At 45.5% G+C, this 17,077-nt stretch overlaps 1 protein-coding gene across 2 annotated transcripts in view; it reads right to left on the bottom strand.

The window, feature by feature from the left end:
- The window catches only part of HSD17B2 (hydroxysteroid 17-beta dehydrogenase 2), a 61,622-nt gene extending 49,196 nt beyond the window's left edge, over positions 1-12,426 (bottom strand). Inside the window, exon 1 of one of the 2 annotated variants that reach the window (XM_046682215.1) lies at positions 12,055-12,426. In XM_046682215.1, coding sequence (XP_046538171.1) covers positions 12,055-12,319 — 265 coding nt within the window. In that variant the 5' untranslated portion in view covers positions 12,320-12,426. The remainder of the gene's footprint in view (positions 1-12,054) is intronic. The other variant, XM_046682214.1, reaches the window with a different exon arrangement.
- Positions 12,427-17,077: the final 4,651 nt, after the last annotated feature.

The following is a 17,077-nucleotide window of genomic DNA, read 5'->3' as shown; positions in this document are numbered from 1 at the left end:
TACTGTAACCATAAGCGGCACCACAAACAATTGAAGATGCACTATGTAAGTAAATTGCCTTTTTCACCAATAGCTTGGCATATTAGTCTTGTAAACCAACTAGAACGACAGCTGAGACACTCAGTGGCTTCTACCTTTTCTTTATCTCTTGGATAATAACCTCCTACTTAATCAATTGCCACAATTCTTTTGGCACTGTCAACATCTTCAGTGAGGCCTTTCTTTAGGGCCTCCAAAATCACTCCCCAAAATTTCTCCCTCCCCAAAACTTCTTTTAATCTCACTATTTCCTAGTGCTAATCTCTCATCTTGATCGTTTTTTGTTCCACCAGGGTTCTCAAAACTTCAGAGTTGCACTAACATCATCTCCACACTGTCTGCATTGGGGCTCCTTCTTGTTCCATTTACTGAAACAGTTCTCTCTAATCAGTACCCCCAAGGCACTGAATCCAGAGGCATCTTGTCATCCCATTCAATCTGTCCTCCGTGTTGGATGTTATTTATAACTCTCTTCCTTGGAACTTTCCTCTTCCTTGGAATCCTACAGCATCCAGATCTACCTGCCTGTAGATTTGAGTGGACTCCACTGCCCAGTTCCTTGTCCTAATCTCTGTCTACATTCTTGGCTCAGATGTTGTTTTAGCTTCCAGAACTTCATTTGTCTTATCGATGTGGAAGACTAACCTAATTTTATCTCCAATCTTGGGCTCTTTCTTGGATTTAGCCTCACTTCTCCAAATTCATCTGGAGACCTCCACCTGGATACAAACTTGGCATCTCAAATTTAAGACATCTCAGACAAAAAGCATTATCTTCTTCTCAAAGTCAGTTCTTTCCCCTCAGTCTCTCAAAACCTGTTGTTTCTCTTAGCAGTAAAAGTCATTCTCAGACCCTCAGAATAATTGTCTACATTCATTTCTTCATGCATTCATTCCTTGAGCCTGTTGTGGGCACCATGCTTTACACGTTGCCTACCCTCATGGAGCTGACAATCCATCTGGCAAAACAGACAGTCAAGAGGGATTACAAAGGGCTTTGATGAGGGTTACGGTAGGGAAAGTCCAGCATTTAGTGGGTCTCTCCTCTTCTTCTCTGCGAAGATCCAGTGAGCCAGCAAGTTCTCCCATTCTTCCATCATGAAGTCCCCCCAGTTAGCTGCTTGCTTTCCAAACTCACGGCCCCCGCCCCAGCCTTCTGGGTGATCTTACCTCCTCCCTCTACTTCCCACATCTCTGAACTCTCACATGTTGCATTGCCTTTTAATGTCCTGGTTTCTTGTCTATCTCCCTCACTACACTATAAGTTTATTAAATGTAATGAATGCACGCATGCTGTTTGCCACTGTATTCCAAGTACCTGGCACAGAGGTGCTCAAGAATTATTCATGCAATAATGAATGAATGGATTGCAATCCCCTTTCCACACTATCAACTATAGCGCTCCTTTTGAAAATCCTCCTTTGAAAATGGTATCTTCTCTGGCTCCTCCCAAAACTTCACCAAACTCAACAGTACACAGGGCAGGCTTTGAAGTGATAACCTAGAGGTGGCCAAGAGCACAGCTGGAAATATTTGGAAAACAGTGATGGGCTTCATGAACAATGAGAAGGCATCTTGCACAAGGCACTGATGGCTTCTCACTGGAGACATAACAGCTCTGCTATTGGAGAGAAACCCCAGGGAAGTCCCTAGTTGTTCAGTCCCCGAGGTTCTCTGAAATGCCAAGGTGAGCCTTGATGGGTGATAGAGCTCTCCTTCCACTGCTGGAAGCCAACTTTACCGTAGGACCCTGGGTCTGAATGTGGAAGCCAAAGATGCTTGGGGGCCACTTAGCAGATCTGAAACACTTGGCAGTCATTGCCCCTTTCCCTCAGAGAAGGCACACATGTCAATCTCCTGTCTGCACTGCTTATATCATCTCCTTGACCTAAAAGAAAGATAGAATAGCCTGCATTTGAATTCTAGTACCACACTTACTTACTTCACATTATGTGACCTTAGTTATGTAAACTCTTGAAAGCCTCCATTTCTTCATCTTTGAATGGGATTAATAATAGAAATTATCTCATTGATATCATGACCATTATTATTCTAGAATGTGGATATTGGGCATGTGGGCCTCTTCACTCTACTTTTCATATATTTAAAGCTTTTCATAATTTTTTACAAATTATCTTATAAGGCCTTTGTGAAGATTAAATAAAATTAGGCATGGAAAGTGCTAATCACAGTGCCTGACAGTTTCTGACGTACTTCTCAGGAACACCGTGAAACCACCATCCATGCCATCAGAGTCTCGCGGCACTGAAATTATCTTACCTATGTATTGGTTTGCTTGTTTCATGTCTTCCTTCACTAGAATTAAGCTTCTTGAGGGCAAGGGCCTTGTCTGTCTTCGCTCCCCACTGTATCTCAAGTGTGCACAGTAGGCAATCGACAAGTGGTTGTTGAAAGCATGAAATGTGAAAACATGCAGCTATGGCTCCAGCACAGCTCAAATCAATTACAAATCCTCGTCCCTCTCAGGACCCCTTATCCTCCACAGCCTGAGAGTCTCATACAGAGATGGAGACTCACGAGGAAAGACAACAGCTGAACATTTTGCCCAGAGCAAAGGTCTCCATGTTCCAATGCCCTCAAAAGACTCTCTCTCTAATAGAAGAACTGAAAAGACAACTCAGCATAAAGGATCAAGACTGAGAAGAATCATGGGAGAAAACTCAAGAGACTAGAGTGGTTGCATGAGAAACCCTCAGATAAGGTCAGGGCTTAAAGAGGCAAGAAACAAGGGTAGACACAGCATAGAACCAAGGGTCTTGACATGGGAGAAGCCCTACCCATCTGTAAGAAAAGCATCTGTAAGTGAAAAGCTAGATTAGACTGAGGTCTGCAGAAACAAGTTAACTACAGAAAGAGAGCTTGCCAGTCAAGTGATGGTATCAATGAGAAAGAACAAAGGCACCATTGAATGAGGCTGATGACGCAGCATTCATGAATGGCATGGAGACAGAAATACCAAACTCTAATTTTGCTTTTGTCTTCTTTGCAAAGGGGATGAATAGACTGGACAAGATGAGGAAAAGGTAAAAATCATTATATCTCATGAATCACCTACTACATGCCATGCAGCACATATATATTCATAATCTTGTTTAATCCTGAGAAAAAGTATCGATCATGATTTTCATTTTACATAGGAGGAAAATTAGCCTCAGAGAGGTGAAGCTGCTTGCTCAAGAGCCCAGAGTTAGTGAGTGGTCTAACACTTTCATTTAGACATTTTGCATCTTAAGAGTGAAGCCGTGTGTGTGTGCGTGTGTGTGTGTGAAGAGAGTTGTGGGCAAACAGCTCACCACTGACCCCATTTAAGTTTGCAGTCAAATCTGCCTAGACCTCTGGCACACAAGCTGCAGTTTAGAGACAGCATCTTCCATCCAGAGAGCTGGTTTTCTGAACCTAAGATTAGGGGGATCGCTTCTTCCTCACTTCCTGTGCTTCCTTTAATATGGAAGAATAATTATCAGTGTGACACTCCTGGCCCCTCTCTCTCCTGCTTTCTCCTCTCCTGGGAAGGTGGAGCAAAGTATCTGGTGAGTTGGACGGAAGGAACTGGACAAGAACGTCTCACCCAACATAAGGTCTCTTCTCTTTCTAACAGAAGAACCCAAAGGACAATTCAGAGCAAATGATCAGGACTGAGAAGTGGAGGAGACAACTCAAGAGCTCAGAGCATCACATGGAGGCTCTCCTCTCTTCCTTGGGAATCTCCTAGCCCGCAAAATGCCTGTGCTATTGGGCTGTGATAGCCCAGCTACCCCATCCAAGACCTACCTTGTGGGCAAGGCTTGAGACTTTCAACCCTGCCTTGAATGGGTGCACTGTTATTACTACACTTTGAAGACACTTAATCCAATGCTTCTATCAGGAATAAAGCTGACGTCCTGATCTCCACCTGCCTTGTTTCCCTGTCTGTCTCAACTGGTTCTGAACTCAGCTGGGGAAAAAGGGGGATTATGGATTGACCTCACCAAACAAAGCAACAACATCCAATGAAAGAACTTGCATTTATTCTGATTTAATTTCACCTCGTTAGTTCCAGTCTGGTCTGTAGTGCTCATACCAAGGTGGCACATGATGTTAAATCTGAGTCAATGTCTCAAAGGAATGTCAAGAAACTGGAAATGGTCCAAAAGAGACTGAGGATAATGGTGAAAGTTCTGGAAACCAAGACATGGGAAGAATGGTAAAGGAATGAGACGATGTAGTTCAAAGCAGATTTGGCTATGATATGATGCATTCTTCGCATTTTTCAAGGGTTATCATGCAAAAGAGTGCTTTAATTAGATTATGTGACTTCTAAGGGCAGAACTAAGTGCTTTGATGAATATTCCAGGGAGGCATATTTTGGCTCATTATTAGAAGATATTTACAACTATTAGCATTGTATAAAAATGGAAGTATTTCCTTGAAGAGGTGGTGAGCTTTCCATCACTGGGTTTATTCAAATAACGCCAGTCAATGGATGATTCTGAAAAGGGCGTTCAAGATTGGGAGATAGTTGGTTGAAATGAAGTTTATCTCTGACTTGGGTAAAGCCCAAAGTAGCTGACTGGGGTGTTCTTTCTCCTTCACCACTATTTCCCCCCAGCATCACAACTGACTCATAACGAGTGGAGCAGGCCAGCAGAGACTGAAGGCAGACCCTGCCTGGGGAACAGGACCCCAAACCCTACACCATTGTTCCTACGACAATGTTCCCCTAAGATGACTTATTGGTTTACTATCTGTGTTTGAACACATACTTCCTGTGGCTTATTCTAGAAGCTTCTCTCAAACTTTAAGTGGGAAAGGTGTGGGTGTTGGGTGGGAGGGTTCTGAGGAAGTGATTCCCTCCATCTCATATTTCCTCCATTCTCATGATTCTGTTGCAATCATGCTCACTCTCATTCTTCTCTTTCCAGAATTAGGGGTCTTTTAGCATCCTCATCCTTTGACTACCTGATCACCAACCTCGTGCTGCCCTGTTTGGCTAAGAATGAGAAGAAAGAATTAAGGAGAACTCTGAAGTTTCTGATTTGGGCAGATTGATAGGAGGAATCAAAGATGTACTGTGAATTCCCTGACAGGCTGATGGGTGGATGATGATAGTGCCATCAACAGAGTAGAGACTATTGGAGCAATGGCAGGATTTAGGGGAGCGTTAATGAGTGCAGTCAGGGACATGTGGATCCTGGGACATTCAGGAAGCAGTGGATATGTGGCCCAGAGTACAGGACACAAGTCTGGGCAAGACATAGAGATTAATCATCACCAGAATATGGTGGCAAGGGAAGATACACATGGAAACAAGAGTACTACAGGAGAATGTGAGAGTGTAAAGAGACCCTAAAGGAAAACACGGGAATTTGAGGGTGAGGTGTAGAGAATGGTGACATTTAGGAAGGTAGACAGAGGAAGATGAATCTATGAAGAAATCATCAAAAAGGGAGAGAAAAGAATCTGTAGAAAGTGGCTGACGTAAAGCAGTGGAAACAGAGATGGGAAATAGGTGGAATAGATAGAATTGGGGAAAAGGTGGGAACCAGAGAAGTTAAGAAAAGGAAAAGGATAAGAGAGAAGGTGATACGTTTATTTAAGAACACGCTGAGTTGAAAGTTTCAGTCTAAAATCCTGGAAATATGAGTCAGGAGGTGAAAAGAGTTTTGGGTGTACTAAACTACTGGTTTGCCAGTCCTCACACAGAGACCATTAACAGCACAGGAGCAGGTGAGACTTACACAGCAGAGGATGTGGCAAGATAAGAGAACTAAGGACAGAGGCAAGAGGGCTCCCTAGGGGCGCGGGTAGGAAGAAGAACCTGGAGGGTCAGGGACAGAGAATTCAGGGAGGAGCGCAGAAGTGAAGTATCCTGAAAGGCAAAGGGGGCCATGTCAAGAAGAAAAATATGGTCAGCAGTGCTCGAGGAGAAGTCAAGCTCTGGTGACTAGGAGGGCACCAGTGACCCTTGGGAGAGCAGTTTCAGCAGCGTGGTGGGAGCCAGAGGATGTCCGTTTGTGCCACATCTTGGGTAAGTAGGAGCACCCTTAAAACCAAGTCATCACAATGATGTGTTTGGGGCCTCCACAACTCAGCCATGTCACTCTGCCCTTTCTATACAGGTGACCCCAGCAAAAAGAACCAGCAGAGATAAGTACCTAAGCAAGTGGGCAGATTGGGACAATTCCATTGTGCCCAGCCAATGACCACAAAAGGGGGAGGACATTTCACTGACTTGGTCCATTCACTCAGTGACATTGTATTGGGTCTAATATGCTCAGAGATTGAGAAGGGGTTACATGGTCACAAAAGAGACCTAGTCCCTGCCTTCAAACAGCTTGCAAGATATTTGGGGAGACTTTCATTCCATGAGAATTTCCCCCAACCAGAGCACCCCATCTAGAATGCCTAATAAAACCACCATTCAAACTTTTACAGAATCACCTGGGTTAACAACATCTTTTTATGCTTCTCTGTAGAAGGCTAAGGTAAAGCTTAAACTGAATGAGGAATGAGGATACATGCTTATACAAAAAAAAAAATCTGATGGAGTAACTGGATTATAGGTTCACTGAGGATTATATCAATTCCTTACTACACAGTCCCATGCCACATAAGGATGTTTCGGTCAATGATGGGCCACATATACGATGGTGGTCCCACAAGATGAGTACCATATAGCCTAGGTGTGTAGTAGCGTTTCTCAGAACGTATCCCTGTCGTTAAGCGACACACGACTATATACTTGAAAGACCTCTTCCGTTGCTCCATTAACCATCACTCTGTTGTGTTTCTCCAGTCTCCTTCTTCAAACCTAACCAAGGTCCAGTTCTATATTTCCAAATGCCAATGACTTTCCACCTGCACTGTCCTCTCACTGCCCTCAACTCAAACCTGAAGTCAAACTTACCCTATGGCTTCATCACCCTTTTCAAACGTCCCTATCCCTGTCCATGGTACCTCGATTTTATCTTCTCTGATCTGCATCTCTTGTACCCAATCAGTTGCCAAGTTCTGTATCAAGCAGAGCCTTGTGCACATAATAGATGTCAAATATTTACTTGCCGATTGAGTGGACATGTTTTATATGCTGGGAATCTTTACAGGCTACTAGTAACTGTGGCTATAGCACTGATAATGACAGTGGTTGGGAGCATGGCTTCAGGTGACAGATGGATCTGATCTGGGTTTAGTCTCATCTCTGCTACTTAGTAGCTCAGTGACTTTGGACACATCGTTCCTCGTTTACAAGATGTAAGTTATTAGAGTTGTAAGAATAAAATATAAAAGGTATGTAAAGCTCTGAGCATGAAGATGTTATTTCTCTTAGTCTCATAGTCCACTGTCAATGTTTGTCCGTTTCCATAATCTAACATCAAATCAAAAGGAGCCCAAATCCCAAGGTGATGCCAACAGTATTCAATTTTAGAACTTTAATTGAACTATTTAATAAGTCCCAGAAGGGGTCACCCATCACATTGGACCCATCATTTGAAGCATAAAATGAAGACCTCCACATAAAACAGATCCCTCTTGCCTTCCCTGATCCATCCTCCATTGTACCTAGTTTTGAAAATTCCAATTGAAAATTATCCAATTCCACAAGTTTTAATGACTGCCAGCTTTGTGTGTAGTAGCTGCTTAACCAATTAGCCTGGAAGACCTTATTTTCCCTCTAGCAAGCTACTTTTAAATTCCTAACAAGGTCCCTCCTTTGTCAAGCTTTCCCTAGCCCCCCACATAGGAGCTGTGCCCACTCATGGGCTCCACGGCTCTTTGGGAATCCTCCTGGAGGTACCCTCTTTACCTCGTCCCATGCCTATGGTTACGTATGGCCACATCTCTCCTGTTGGACAGTGAAGCGCTCCAAGTGTGTGTCCTGCACACAGCAGATGCCAAATCAGTAGTTAACCCTCTAGGTGGGTAAGAAAGACTGGAGGAGCCAGGAGGAAAGGCCTGAGGATAGAAAATCATAGTTACCTTTGCATCTTTTACCAAGTTCAAAGGGTAGGCTGAGAAGGACAATGCACAAACTGGGATGAGGAAGAAGGAACCCCAGTGAATGTGGGTCCAAGATCAAGGAAAACTAGGAACTTTGATCCCATCCCTTGACAGCATAACAATTGCACGGTCTTTAATTTTCTTCTCCCATTGTTTCTGGACCGTACATGGCACATACCGGGTCCTCAATCAGTAGTTGTTGAATGAATAAGTGAATGTTTCTTCTCTCCACTTTTTTGTCAGTCTTTTCCTCTTTTCTTTTTATTCTCCTTTTGTTCTCCCTAACTTCACTCCTCAACTTTTCCCCGTATCACCCCAATACACAAAATCACCCCCCCAACTCCCACTCACTCTACATCTCCCTCTCTCTTTCTCTCCTCCACTAATTCCATCTATAGGAGTGTGTGTGTGTGTGTGTGTGTGTGTGTGTGTGTATTATCATTTCCAGTTTACACAGGAGGAAACAGAAGTTCAAAAGCACAAAACTGGGTACCAAAGACCACACAGCTAGTAAGAGGTATGTAGCAGATAAGGTACCTCCCGGATCCATCGGCCATTTTCGTGCACGCTAATCCAAAGTGCGCTTCACTTCCAGCAGCCAGCACCTGTGACTTTGTCCGAGGGCTTCCCCAGGATGCCAGTGATCACTTTACCAGTGGCACAGAGAGCCAAAAGGGCCTGGAGTTTAAGCTTCCTCTCCTCCCCACCACTGCAGGGGGGGAACAGCCCTTCACTAATGATTGACAGGTGTACAGGTATAAGGGCTACAGATCGCTGGCCCGCAATGGAGACAGCTCTCACGTGTGACCCCCACTGCCTCCAGATCTTTCCCCGGGTGAGTAAGCCAACGTGACTCTCAGCAGACTTCCCTGATGCTGCACACCTGCTTGGCCTCCTCCCCTTCCCTGCCCATCTTCCCTACTCCAGAACAGTGTTCCCTGGAAACCTTCCTAAGAAATCCCTTTGGCACAGATCCTCGTCTCAAGCTCAGCCTCCAGAGAACCCAGCCCAAGGCAATGCAAACGCAGAATGCAAACCCAAGCATCTCACACTTCAACATTTTTTCCACGATATTGTGCTTGAGACGCTGTTGCAATCACATGGGCCTGCTCTTCACTAATTTTATAGTCATTTTAAAAACTGGATGGCCGCTGTATCTCAAACACTCTAGGCTTGCTTATTCCTTCTTCTTACTACAATTATATATCTCTGAGACAAAAGACCCTTGACTATCTTGGCAAAATGAAATAAGGGACTCAAAGAGAAAAAGGTGTTTTTTTAACTTGTCCTAGTAATTGTCCTACACCCGGGCCTATAATCAACTAGGCACCAAAATGGGCTTTATCCTATTAATGTGATCTCTTTTTAAAATGTTTCTATGGAGCTGGCCCGGTGGTGCAGCAGTTGGGTGTGCACATTCCGCTTCGGAGGCCCAGGGTTCACTGGTTTGGATCCCAGGTGCAGACTTGGCACCTTGCAGGCCATGCTGTGGCAGGCGTCCCACATATAAAGTAGAGGATGGGCACAGATGTTAGCTCAGAGCCAGTCTTCCTCAGCAAAAAGAGGAGGATTGGCAGCAGTTAGCTCAGGGCTAATCTTCCTCAAAATAAATAAATAAAAATAAAATGTTTTTACTATATAAGTAATATAACCACACTAGAGGAATTCTAGGGGAAAAACAAACCCATCACTCTAACTCAACCATTCGAAAACTGTTTCCTTCCAGTGTTTCTCCTATTCCTGTGGTGTGGTTGGAGCCTTATTCAAACACTCAGGTCTCCTGCATATTCTCCTCTAGCCCAGTTATCCATGTTGTCACACAGGCCTGTGGTTGTCATTTTTAATGGTTCCCCATTGTTACACTATAATTTGTCACCATTTTAATTGCTTTTGATATTTCACAATTTTAAATAAGATTATCCTGAACAGCTCTGTGAATACGCCATTTTGTTCTGTCTACCTTTTTTCCATATTTCAGATTATTTGCTTAAGAGACGTTTCCAAATCTTGAATCATCCGATAAAGGAATAATATTTATGGCTTTTAATGTATACCACCACATTTCTCCCTGCCCCTCCCCCACATTAAAATGTGTCCCAATTTATGACACATGCCAACCTAAAACAAAGTTATTCCAAGTCACAGTGACTTATTTTTTTGTGAGTTCTCATCTAACTAAATGGATTCATTTTAAATTTCTCCATTGAGTATAAAGGTCTTGAAACTTTGTGCAGAATTGTATTACACCTGGGGCGTTCCTCCTGAAGATGACAAAGAACCTCAAAGGAACATTTCAGTCACCCTTAAATGTATGTGCTTCCTTTCTTAATTCTAAGCTGGCTGATTGGTAAGCATTTTACTGAGGGATCAGTCGCGGCATGAGTTGCCTAATTGAATCAGTCATCTTCCATGCCACTGCACACAAGTCAGGACATTTCAATGGCTGGTGTGGGCTAACTGACTGAAGTGTGTATTTTGTGCCTTTCTGCATGCCTACATCTTCAAACACAGAGGATAAAGAAAACTGACAAGATAAACAAGCAAGAAAGGATTCCTGTTTTCCCAATTACCTTGAAGTTTGCCTGAGTCTATCCTAGGGTTTAGTATTCTTATTTATTAGCCTTAGGAGTGCTGCTCCCTGAAGTTGAAGTGCTCCCAGGAACTTTCAGACCCTCCGGGAGATCACGTTTCATTAGAGTCAACCACGACATCCCGATTATTATTTTAACATGCTTAATTGTTCTGTCTTCTTGCACACAAGAGAAAAAGTACAAAAAAATAGATTCGACCCGGCCTTGCTCTTAAGACCGTGAGTACTTGCTACTGCACACAGAACAGAAGGATTTAGACTATTCTTACAGATGCTCACCCAGCCCACCCAGAGAATTCTAGCAAAAAAGTGGAAAACCCAGCCAATCTTTTAGATGCACGATTCCAGGTCATACCAGACATTCACGTGGATAAACATCCCACCGATCAACTGAGTTTTCTACCTTTGTTTTGTTTTGTTTTGCTTTCGCTGAAGAAGCTTGTTTCCCGCGGCACTTCAAAATTCCAACAAGTGCCTACTTGCATTTTGTCTTAGAGAATTTCTTTATCAGGATAAAGGAAAAGGAAAAGTAGACAAGTCGCTTTAGAGACCACTTCTCAGGGAATTGAGAGAACCTCTGATTCACTTCCATCCGCGCCCCCTGTTTGCTTTCACCCCAGTGGATGGTGGCCTCAGGCTGGGGTGGGGCGTGATGACCTCCCTGCAAATGATTCTGGAACTAATGTTCTTATCTTGGCAGAATTTTCTGGGTTGGGATAAGGCTGGATAATCCTAATTAGAGCCCTATCCAAGTTCAAACTTTGCAGCCAAACCAACCAGTTTTACAACACGCAGGAATTTAATTTGGCCTCACACCTGCAGTGGAAAAAAAAACACAAAAGAGGAAAAAAGCAGGCAGCTGAGCTAACAAGCAACTGTTTCTTGATCCAATTAAGAAACATCGGCAGGCTAATGACAGATTTGAAGACCAAAGATTCTTGACAGAACCCCGGGCAAATTACACAATTTCCACCTTCAATATTTAAAAAACACAGCAAAATACAAGGAGAACCTGGCTTTGTAAGGTTTCTTGCACATCTAGGGAGTAAGAGCCCAAGTCTAGAACGCCGTCAAACATTAATCTCAGAACAAAATTCCGTTTAAGCCTAAAGAAATCTATGGGACTTTCCTGGGTAAAACGAAACGCACAAAATGGCACAGCTTTGCCGATTCCTATTTATCCTGGGAAATTAACAAAACTGTGGCTTAGATGCTCTTTACCTTCCCGGTCTCTCCCGCCACCAGTCCCGTCAGGTGCACCTCCTGAAGAAAGCAAACCAAAACGGTGCAGTGAAAGACACTTGCAGGTCTGCTTGCATTTGCTCTCTGCCAAGGATTTCATTTTTAAGCCTAATTTGAAAAAGTCCTGCTAAGGCAGAGCAAGTGCCAGGTGCTGCCCTGAGTGAGGGTCGCAGTCTGTCCACTTACCTGTGATCAGCACCGCCTTTTGATCCACAGGTAACAGCTCTTGGCCGGATAAGTAAGCATACATGAGGCAACATGACAGGGAGAAGAGAAGCAAGCCCCAGAAGAGGGACAGGCTGAGCAGGCAAGCCCCTCCCCACAGGCCCACCAAGCAGACCACCTTTCTCCCCTCCTGCCCTGGGCTCTTCAGTTTGCAAAGAACTGCTCCTCCCAGCACTACGGTGACAGCCAGGCAGAGCCCCACTGTCTCAGAGCAGAAAAGACTCATTCTCAGAGAGTCGCTGCACCTTTGTGTGCTCAGGGCCAGCAAGTCAAATGGGCAAAGACCGGCTGGAGGCAGCCGGGGTTATATGAAGGGACAGGCAAGAAGGGAGGCGGAGATAACAGCCCCGGCACACTTTGAATGAGCGTGGATTAAGCATACTTATGCAGGCACACATTTCCTGGGGGGTAGTTCAGACCCGTGTGCAGGTTAATGTAAGTCCCAGCACACTTCCTAGTCCATTGCTCCCCCCACGCCCCCTGCACGTACAACACATATGCATACTCACCCGCAGCAAACACGAACCCATTATTTTTTTAATGACTCTGGAGGGACAACCAGTTGGGTAATAATTGACAGAACTCAATCTGAACAGCAAATAACAAACCCTTAAACCCATAGGAAAACACTGGTCCCATTTAGGAGCCTGTGGTGTGTCTGTCTGAGTCCTTCTGACTCAGAGATGTGTGTGTGTGTGTAAATCCAGGCAATCAGTGAGGTTTGGAAGATCAATTCTGGAAGGAGAAGGCATGACTGGTTTTTGTTCCTGTCCGCAGGACTCCCGCCATCTCCCAGCGGAGGCAGGCGAAGGGTTGGATGGAGAGAGAATATAGGACAAGAGGAAGAGATCCTTGGCAGATGCAAAGTGCTTGGGTCTTGCCAGAGGGAGGGGAGATATGCCAGGGAGAGATAACAATGATAATGCAACCAATAATGGCCCATATCTGTTGGGACCTATTTGTGCCAGAGATCGTGTTCAACTATTTGTTTGTTCATTCTCTTTATTGAGACCCCATTCTCTGCCAAGCTCTGCTCCAGACACTGGCACTCCACAGTCAATATGCTCAGTCTCTTTGCATACAATGTCCTTACAAAGTAGGTGTTGTTAGTGTCACGATTTTACAGGTGAGGACACTGAGGCACAGAGAGGTTAAGAGACTTACCCAAGACCACACAGAAATGGAGTCAAGCCGCCTTGTTTCAGAGTTTTGTGCTCTTAGCTGCTCTACTCTACTGCCTGCTGTAGGCAAAAAATAAAAGACAATCGGTACATTATATATTAGCCCTGCCCTACTCAAGCCCCATTTGAACCCTACAAAGCATTTCAAGGTGGGTATTATTACACTCAGTTTACAGAAAGGACAACTGAGGCTGGGAGAGGCTAAGTTGCGTACATGAGAGTAGTGAATCCCGACCCACCTCCACAACTTCTTGGCTCAAAAGCCAGCACTCTGGATCCTCAACACCTTACTGACCACCGGCAACAATGATGAGATCCCCAAGAGGGCTCTGTCCCACCTGGGCGGATGGTGTGCCTTGCATGTACCAGGCACGTGGCTGGGAGGGACACAGAATTCTGATAAAGGCTGGGCGTTGGCCTATCTGGAGAGGCAAGAAAAGATCTGCCTCTGAGATCAGATTACCTGCACTCCAGACTCATCTGAGCTCTGTTACTCACTAGCTAGGCAGTCTTGGGGGGGTGTCATTCTATCCCCCAGACCACTTCTCCTCAGCTGTAAAAATGGGAAAAATATCGACGTGAAGCACTTAGCACCTCCTGCCTGGCACACCAGAAGCAGCCTCATAAATGCTGGCAAGTCATGTTTTTTAAGCAAGAGCATAAGAACTAGAGAAGTAACGTACAGTGCCCCGTGGCATATACACTTGTCCCAAAAGATGGTTGAAGTTGGCACATGCTGAGGGGCAGGGAGGAGAAGGGGAGAGGGCTCCGATCAGACAATATGTATGGGGAAGGCAGGACTTCGGAGGGACGTCGCAGCAGCCTGTCCCATAAGAAGGTAGGGTTTGGGAAAGGGAGTCTGGGAAACTGGTTCTGGCCACCCATGAGCCTTCGGTGAATCGCCCCCAGCCAGTCCAACTGTAAAGGGAGCCCACTTGGGTACACGGCTGTCTCAAGACCCAAGAGAGACTGGGCGGAAGCAGTGACTTGTGGACCATAGTGTGCTGGGGGACTGAAAGAGGTGACAGTAAAGCCATCGTGGGGGGGTCTCAGTAGGGCAGTGGCACCTCTTGCCTGCCCTCCCGGCTGCGCGGACCCCTAAGGTGGGGTGGTATTTTCGTCTCCAGGCCAGGAAGCTGAGAGGTAAGAATCTGGAATGTGATTTGGCTAGATCTGAGATCTCCCTCCCTCTACAAACGCCATTCCTTCCTGTCAGCCCTGCTCACACCCGTCCCGGCTGCGGGTACCCCTCACGGGCCTTGTGGCCTCACCAGCCGGGAGGAGTCAGTCAAGCTAGCTTGGGAGGAGTGTCAGAGGGCTTTCTAGGTGAGGGTGCAGGACTGGTTACAGCTCTTCAGTGGGGGCCTTGGCACTTGGTCAGCGGCTCCCACAGTGGGGCTGGAGCCAAACATCCACATGGGTTCCCTGACTGGTGCATGCCCGCCAGAGATGAAGCAGATCTCCGGGTGGCAGCCCGGGTGCTTCCCAGCTGCTCAGTCCTGGGGCTCCCACGGAGGGGGCAAAAAGTGCCATGACGTGGAAGTCTAGGTAAGGACGCTCCTTGTCCTCTGGCAGAGAAGAGGATGCATAATATTAAGAACGTGAGCTTTTAAGCCTCATGGAACTGAGTTCAAATCCTGGCTCTGCCGCTTAATAGCTGTGAGACACTGAGCAAGTTACCTACCCTTCCTGGAACTCGGTTTCCTCCTCTGAGGAAATGGAGCCCAGCTCCCCATTGTGTGTGTGTGTGTGTTTTAAGTGAATGATAAAATTCTCACTCTGTGCCTGGCACTGACAGGATGACAGCCAGTTTTCTCGTCGTTGGGAGCACTCACTGCCTCTTGGCCCTCCTCTCCTCAGCAGAGGAGAGGATATTGCCAGCCTCCCCGTCTCTTAGTTATTTCTTCGTTCAGCTCGTCACACGGCTCTTCCCTTCACTGTCCTTCAGCCGTCTGCTTAAATGTCACCTCCTCACCCCCCACCCAGAATACCTTCTATCTTCACACTCTCTTCACTCCCTTCACTGCACTTTGCCCAATCCATAATTCTGTACTCAATTTGTTCATGTTTAAGATTTTTCTGTCTCCCCTGCCAGACCATGAACTTCACAAGGGCAAAAACCTCATCTGCTTTTTGGTTTTTTGGTGGTTGTTTTTTCCTTTTTTTTAAATTTGCTGTGCACCAAATGCCCCACCGAGTGTTGGCATGTTGCGTGTACTTAACTAATACCTGTTGAATGAATACAGGAAGGAGCAAGTATTTATTGAGAGCCAGCCATGTGGTAAGCGCTGCACTAGCCACGGGGCAATTCAGCAGTGGATAATAGGGACCCAGTCCTTGACCTTGGGGAGCTCTCCGGAGTAGCTGCCATGGGAGCAATGACTAGTCGGGGTGGATGATGGTGGAGAGGAAGGCTTTCTACCAATTTGGAACACAGAGATGGAGTTGCAGAATTAGTGAGAACCAGCTCAAACCCCTATGAGCCCTAAATGTCCTCCTTCCAACTGAGGACTTCAGGATCCCAAGCCATCTGAGGGCTGCTCTGCCTCTGAAAGAGGACTTCCTCCATCTGACTGAGCTAAACTCTGTCACCTTTTTGTCCCCATTATCTTGTCCTAGAGCAATGCTTGAGACCATCCTTGTTTGGCTAGAGTCCCATTTCTGGGAAGCTTGCTCTAGCTTTCCAAGGGGAAGAAGCCAATTGGATTAGCTCATGCCTGCTAATGACGCCAGTGGGTCGATGCACTGCTTCCTTCGAATAGCGGAGGTGTCTTTTGTTTGTTTGTTTGTTTGTTTTGAGGCAGATTGGCCCTGAGCTAACATCTGTTGCTAATCTTCCTCTTTTTGCTTGAGGAAGATTGTCGCTGAGCTAACATCAGTGCCTATCCTCCTCTATTTTGTATGTGGGATGCTGCCACAGCACAGCTTGAGCAGTGCACACGTCTGCACTGGGGATCCGAACCTGTGAACCCTGGGGCTACCGAAGCAGATCATGGGAATGTAACCACTACATGACCGGGCCAGCCCTAGTGGGGGTGCCTTTTTGAAGTCACCTTCTGAAGACAAGATACCTTACCCAAAAGGGAAGATTTCCTAACCTGGGCAAAAAAAAAAAAAAATGCTGAAAATCCTAGTCTGTATGTTTTCTTAGAATCAGTGGCTCTTGAATGCAGAAGGGAATTTGAAGAAGTAACTTCCCATCTAAAACAGAGATTCTCTCTGTAACATCCCCACCACGTGGTCATCTTGTCTACTGCCAGAACACCTCTGATAAAAGGCATTGCAAAGCCTTTGAAGCTGACTTCCCAGTTTAAGACATCTTGAGGCACTAGAAATTTCTCCTCGAGACAGAGCGTGATCGTGGCATTTGTCTTTCCTTTCCCAGAGTCACACAGACCGACTTAATTCCTGTTTGTTTCAGGTATTTGAAGACTGCTATCATTGCTCACCTTCTCAAGGCTGGTGGTCCTCAGTTTTCTCAGTTGCCCCTCATATACAGTAGGATATGGTTTGTCCGGCGCTAAGTGCCCAAAGCAGCCCCGTTTTTAAGAGTTCAAACACTTCACAGATGACGTTGTTGCAATCACTGAAGAACACGTTGTTTTGGTGAACGTAGCTTGGTAATGGTGTGATTCACCAAGCAGAGAATGACATTGTATTGATGTCATGGTGACCCAAACTTCACGATGTGAACAGGGTGGTACAGGTCATAACAGATCATCTCACAAACATCAGGGTAGTCTTGCTGGTAACGCAAGTTTTGTTATAATTTTCAAGTGTTTGGGAAATAACTAGTGTTTTAA

Source organism: Equus quagga, chromosome 13 (assembly GCF_021613505.1).
Source record: "Equus quagga isolate Etosha38 chromosome 13, UCLA_HA_Equagga_1.0, whole genome shotgun sequence".
Taxonomy (NCBI): Eukaryota; Metazoa; Chordata; class Mammalia; order Perissodactyla; family Equidae; genus Equus; species Equus quagga.
This window is presented reverse-complemented; position numbering and strand designations above follow the sequence as displayed.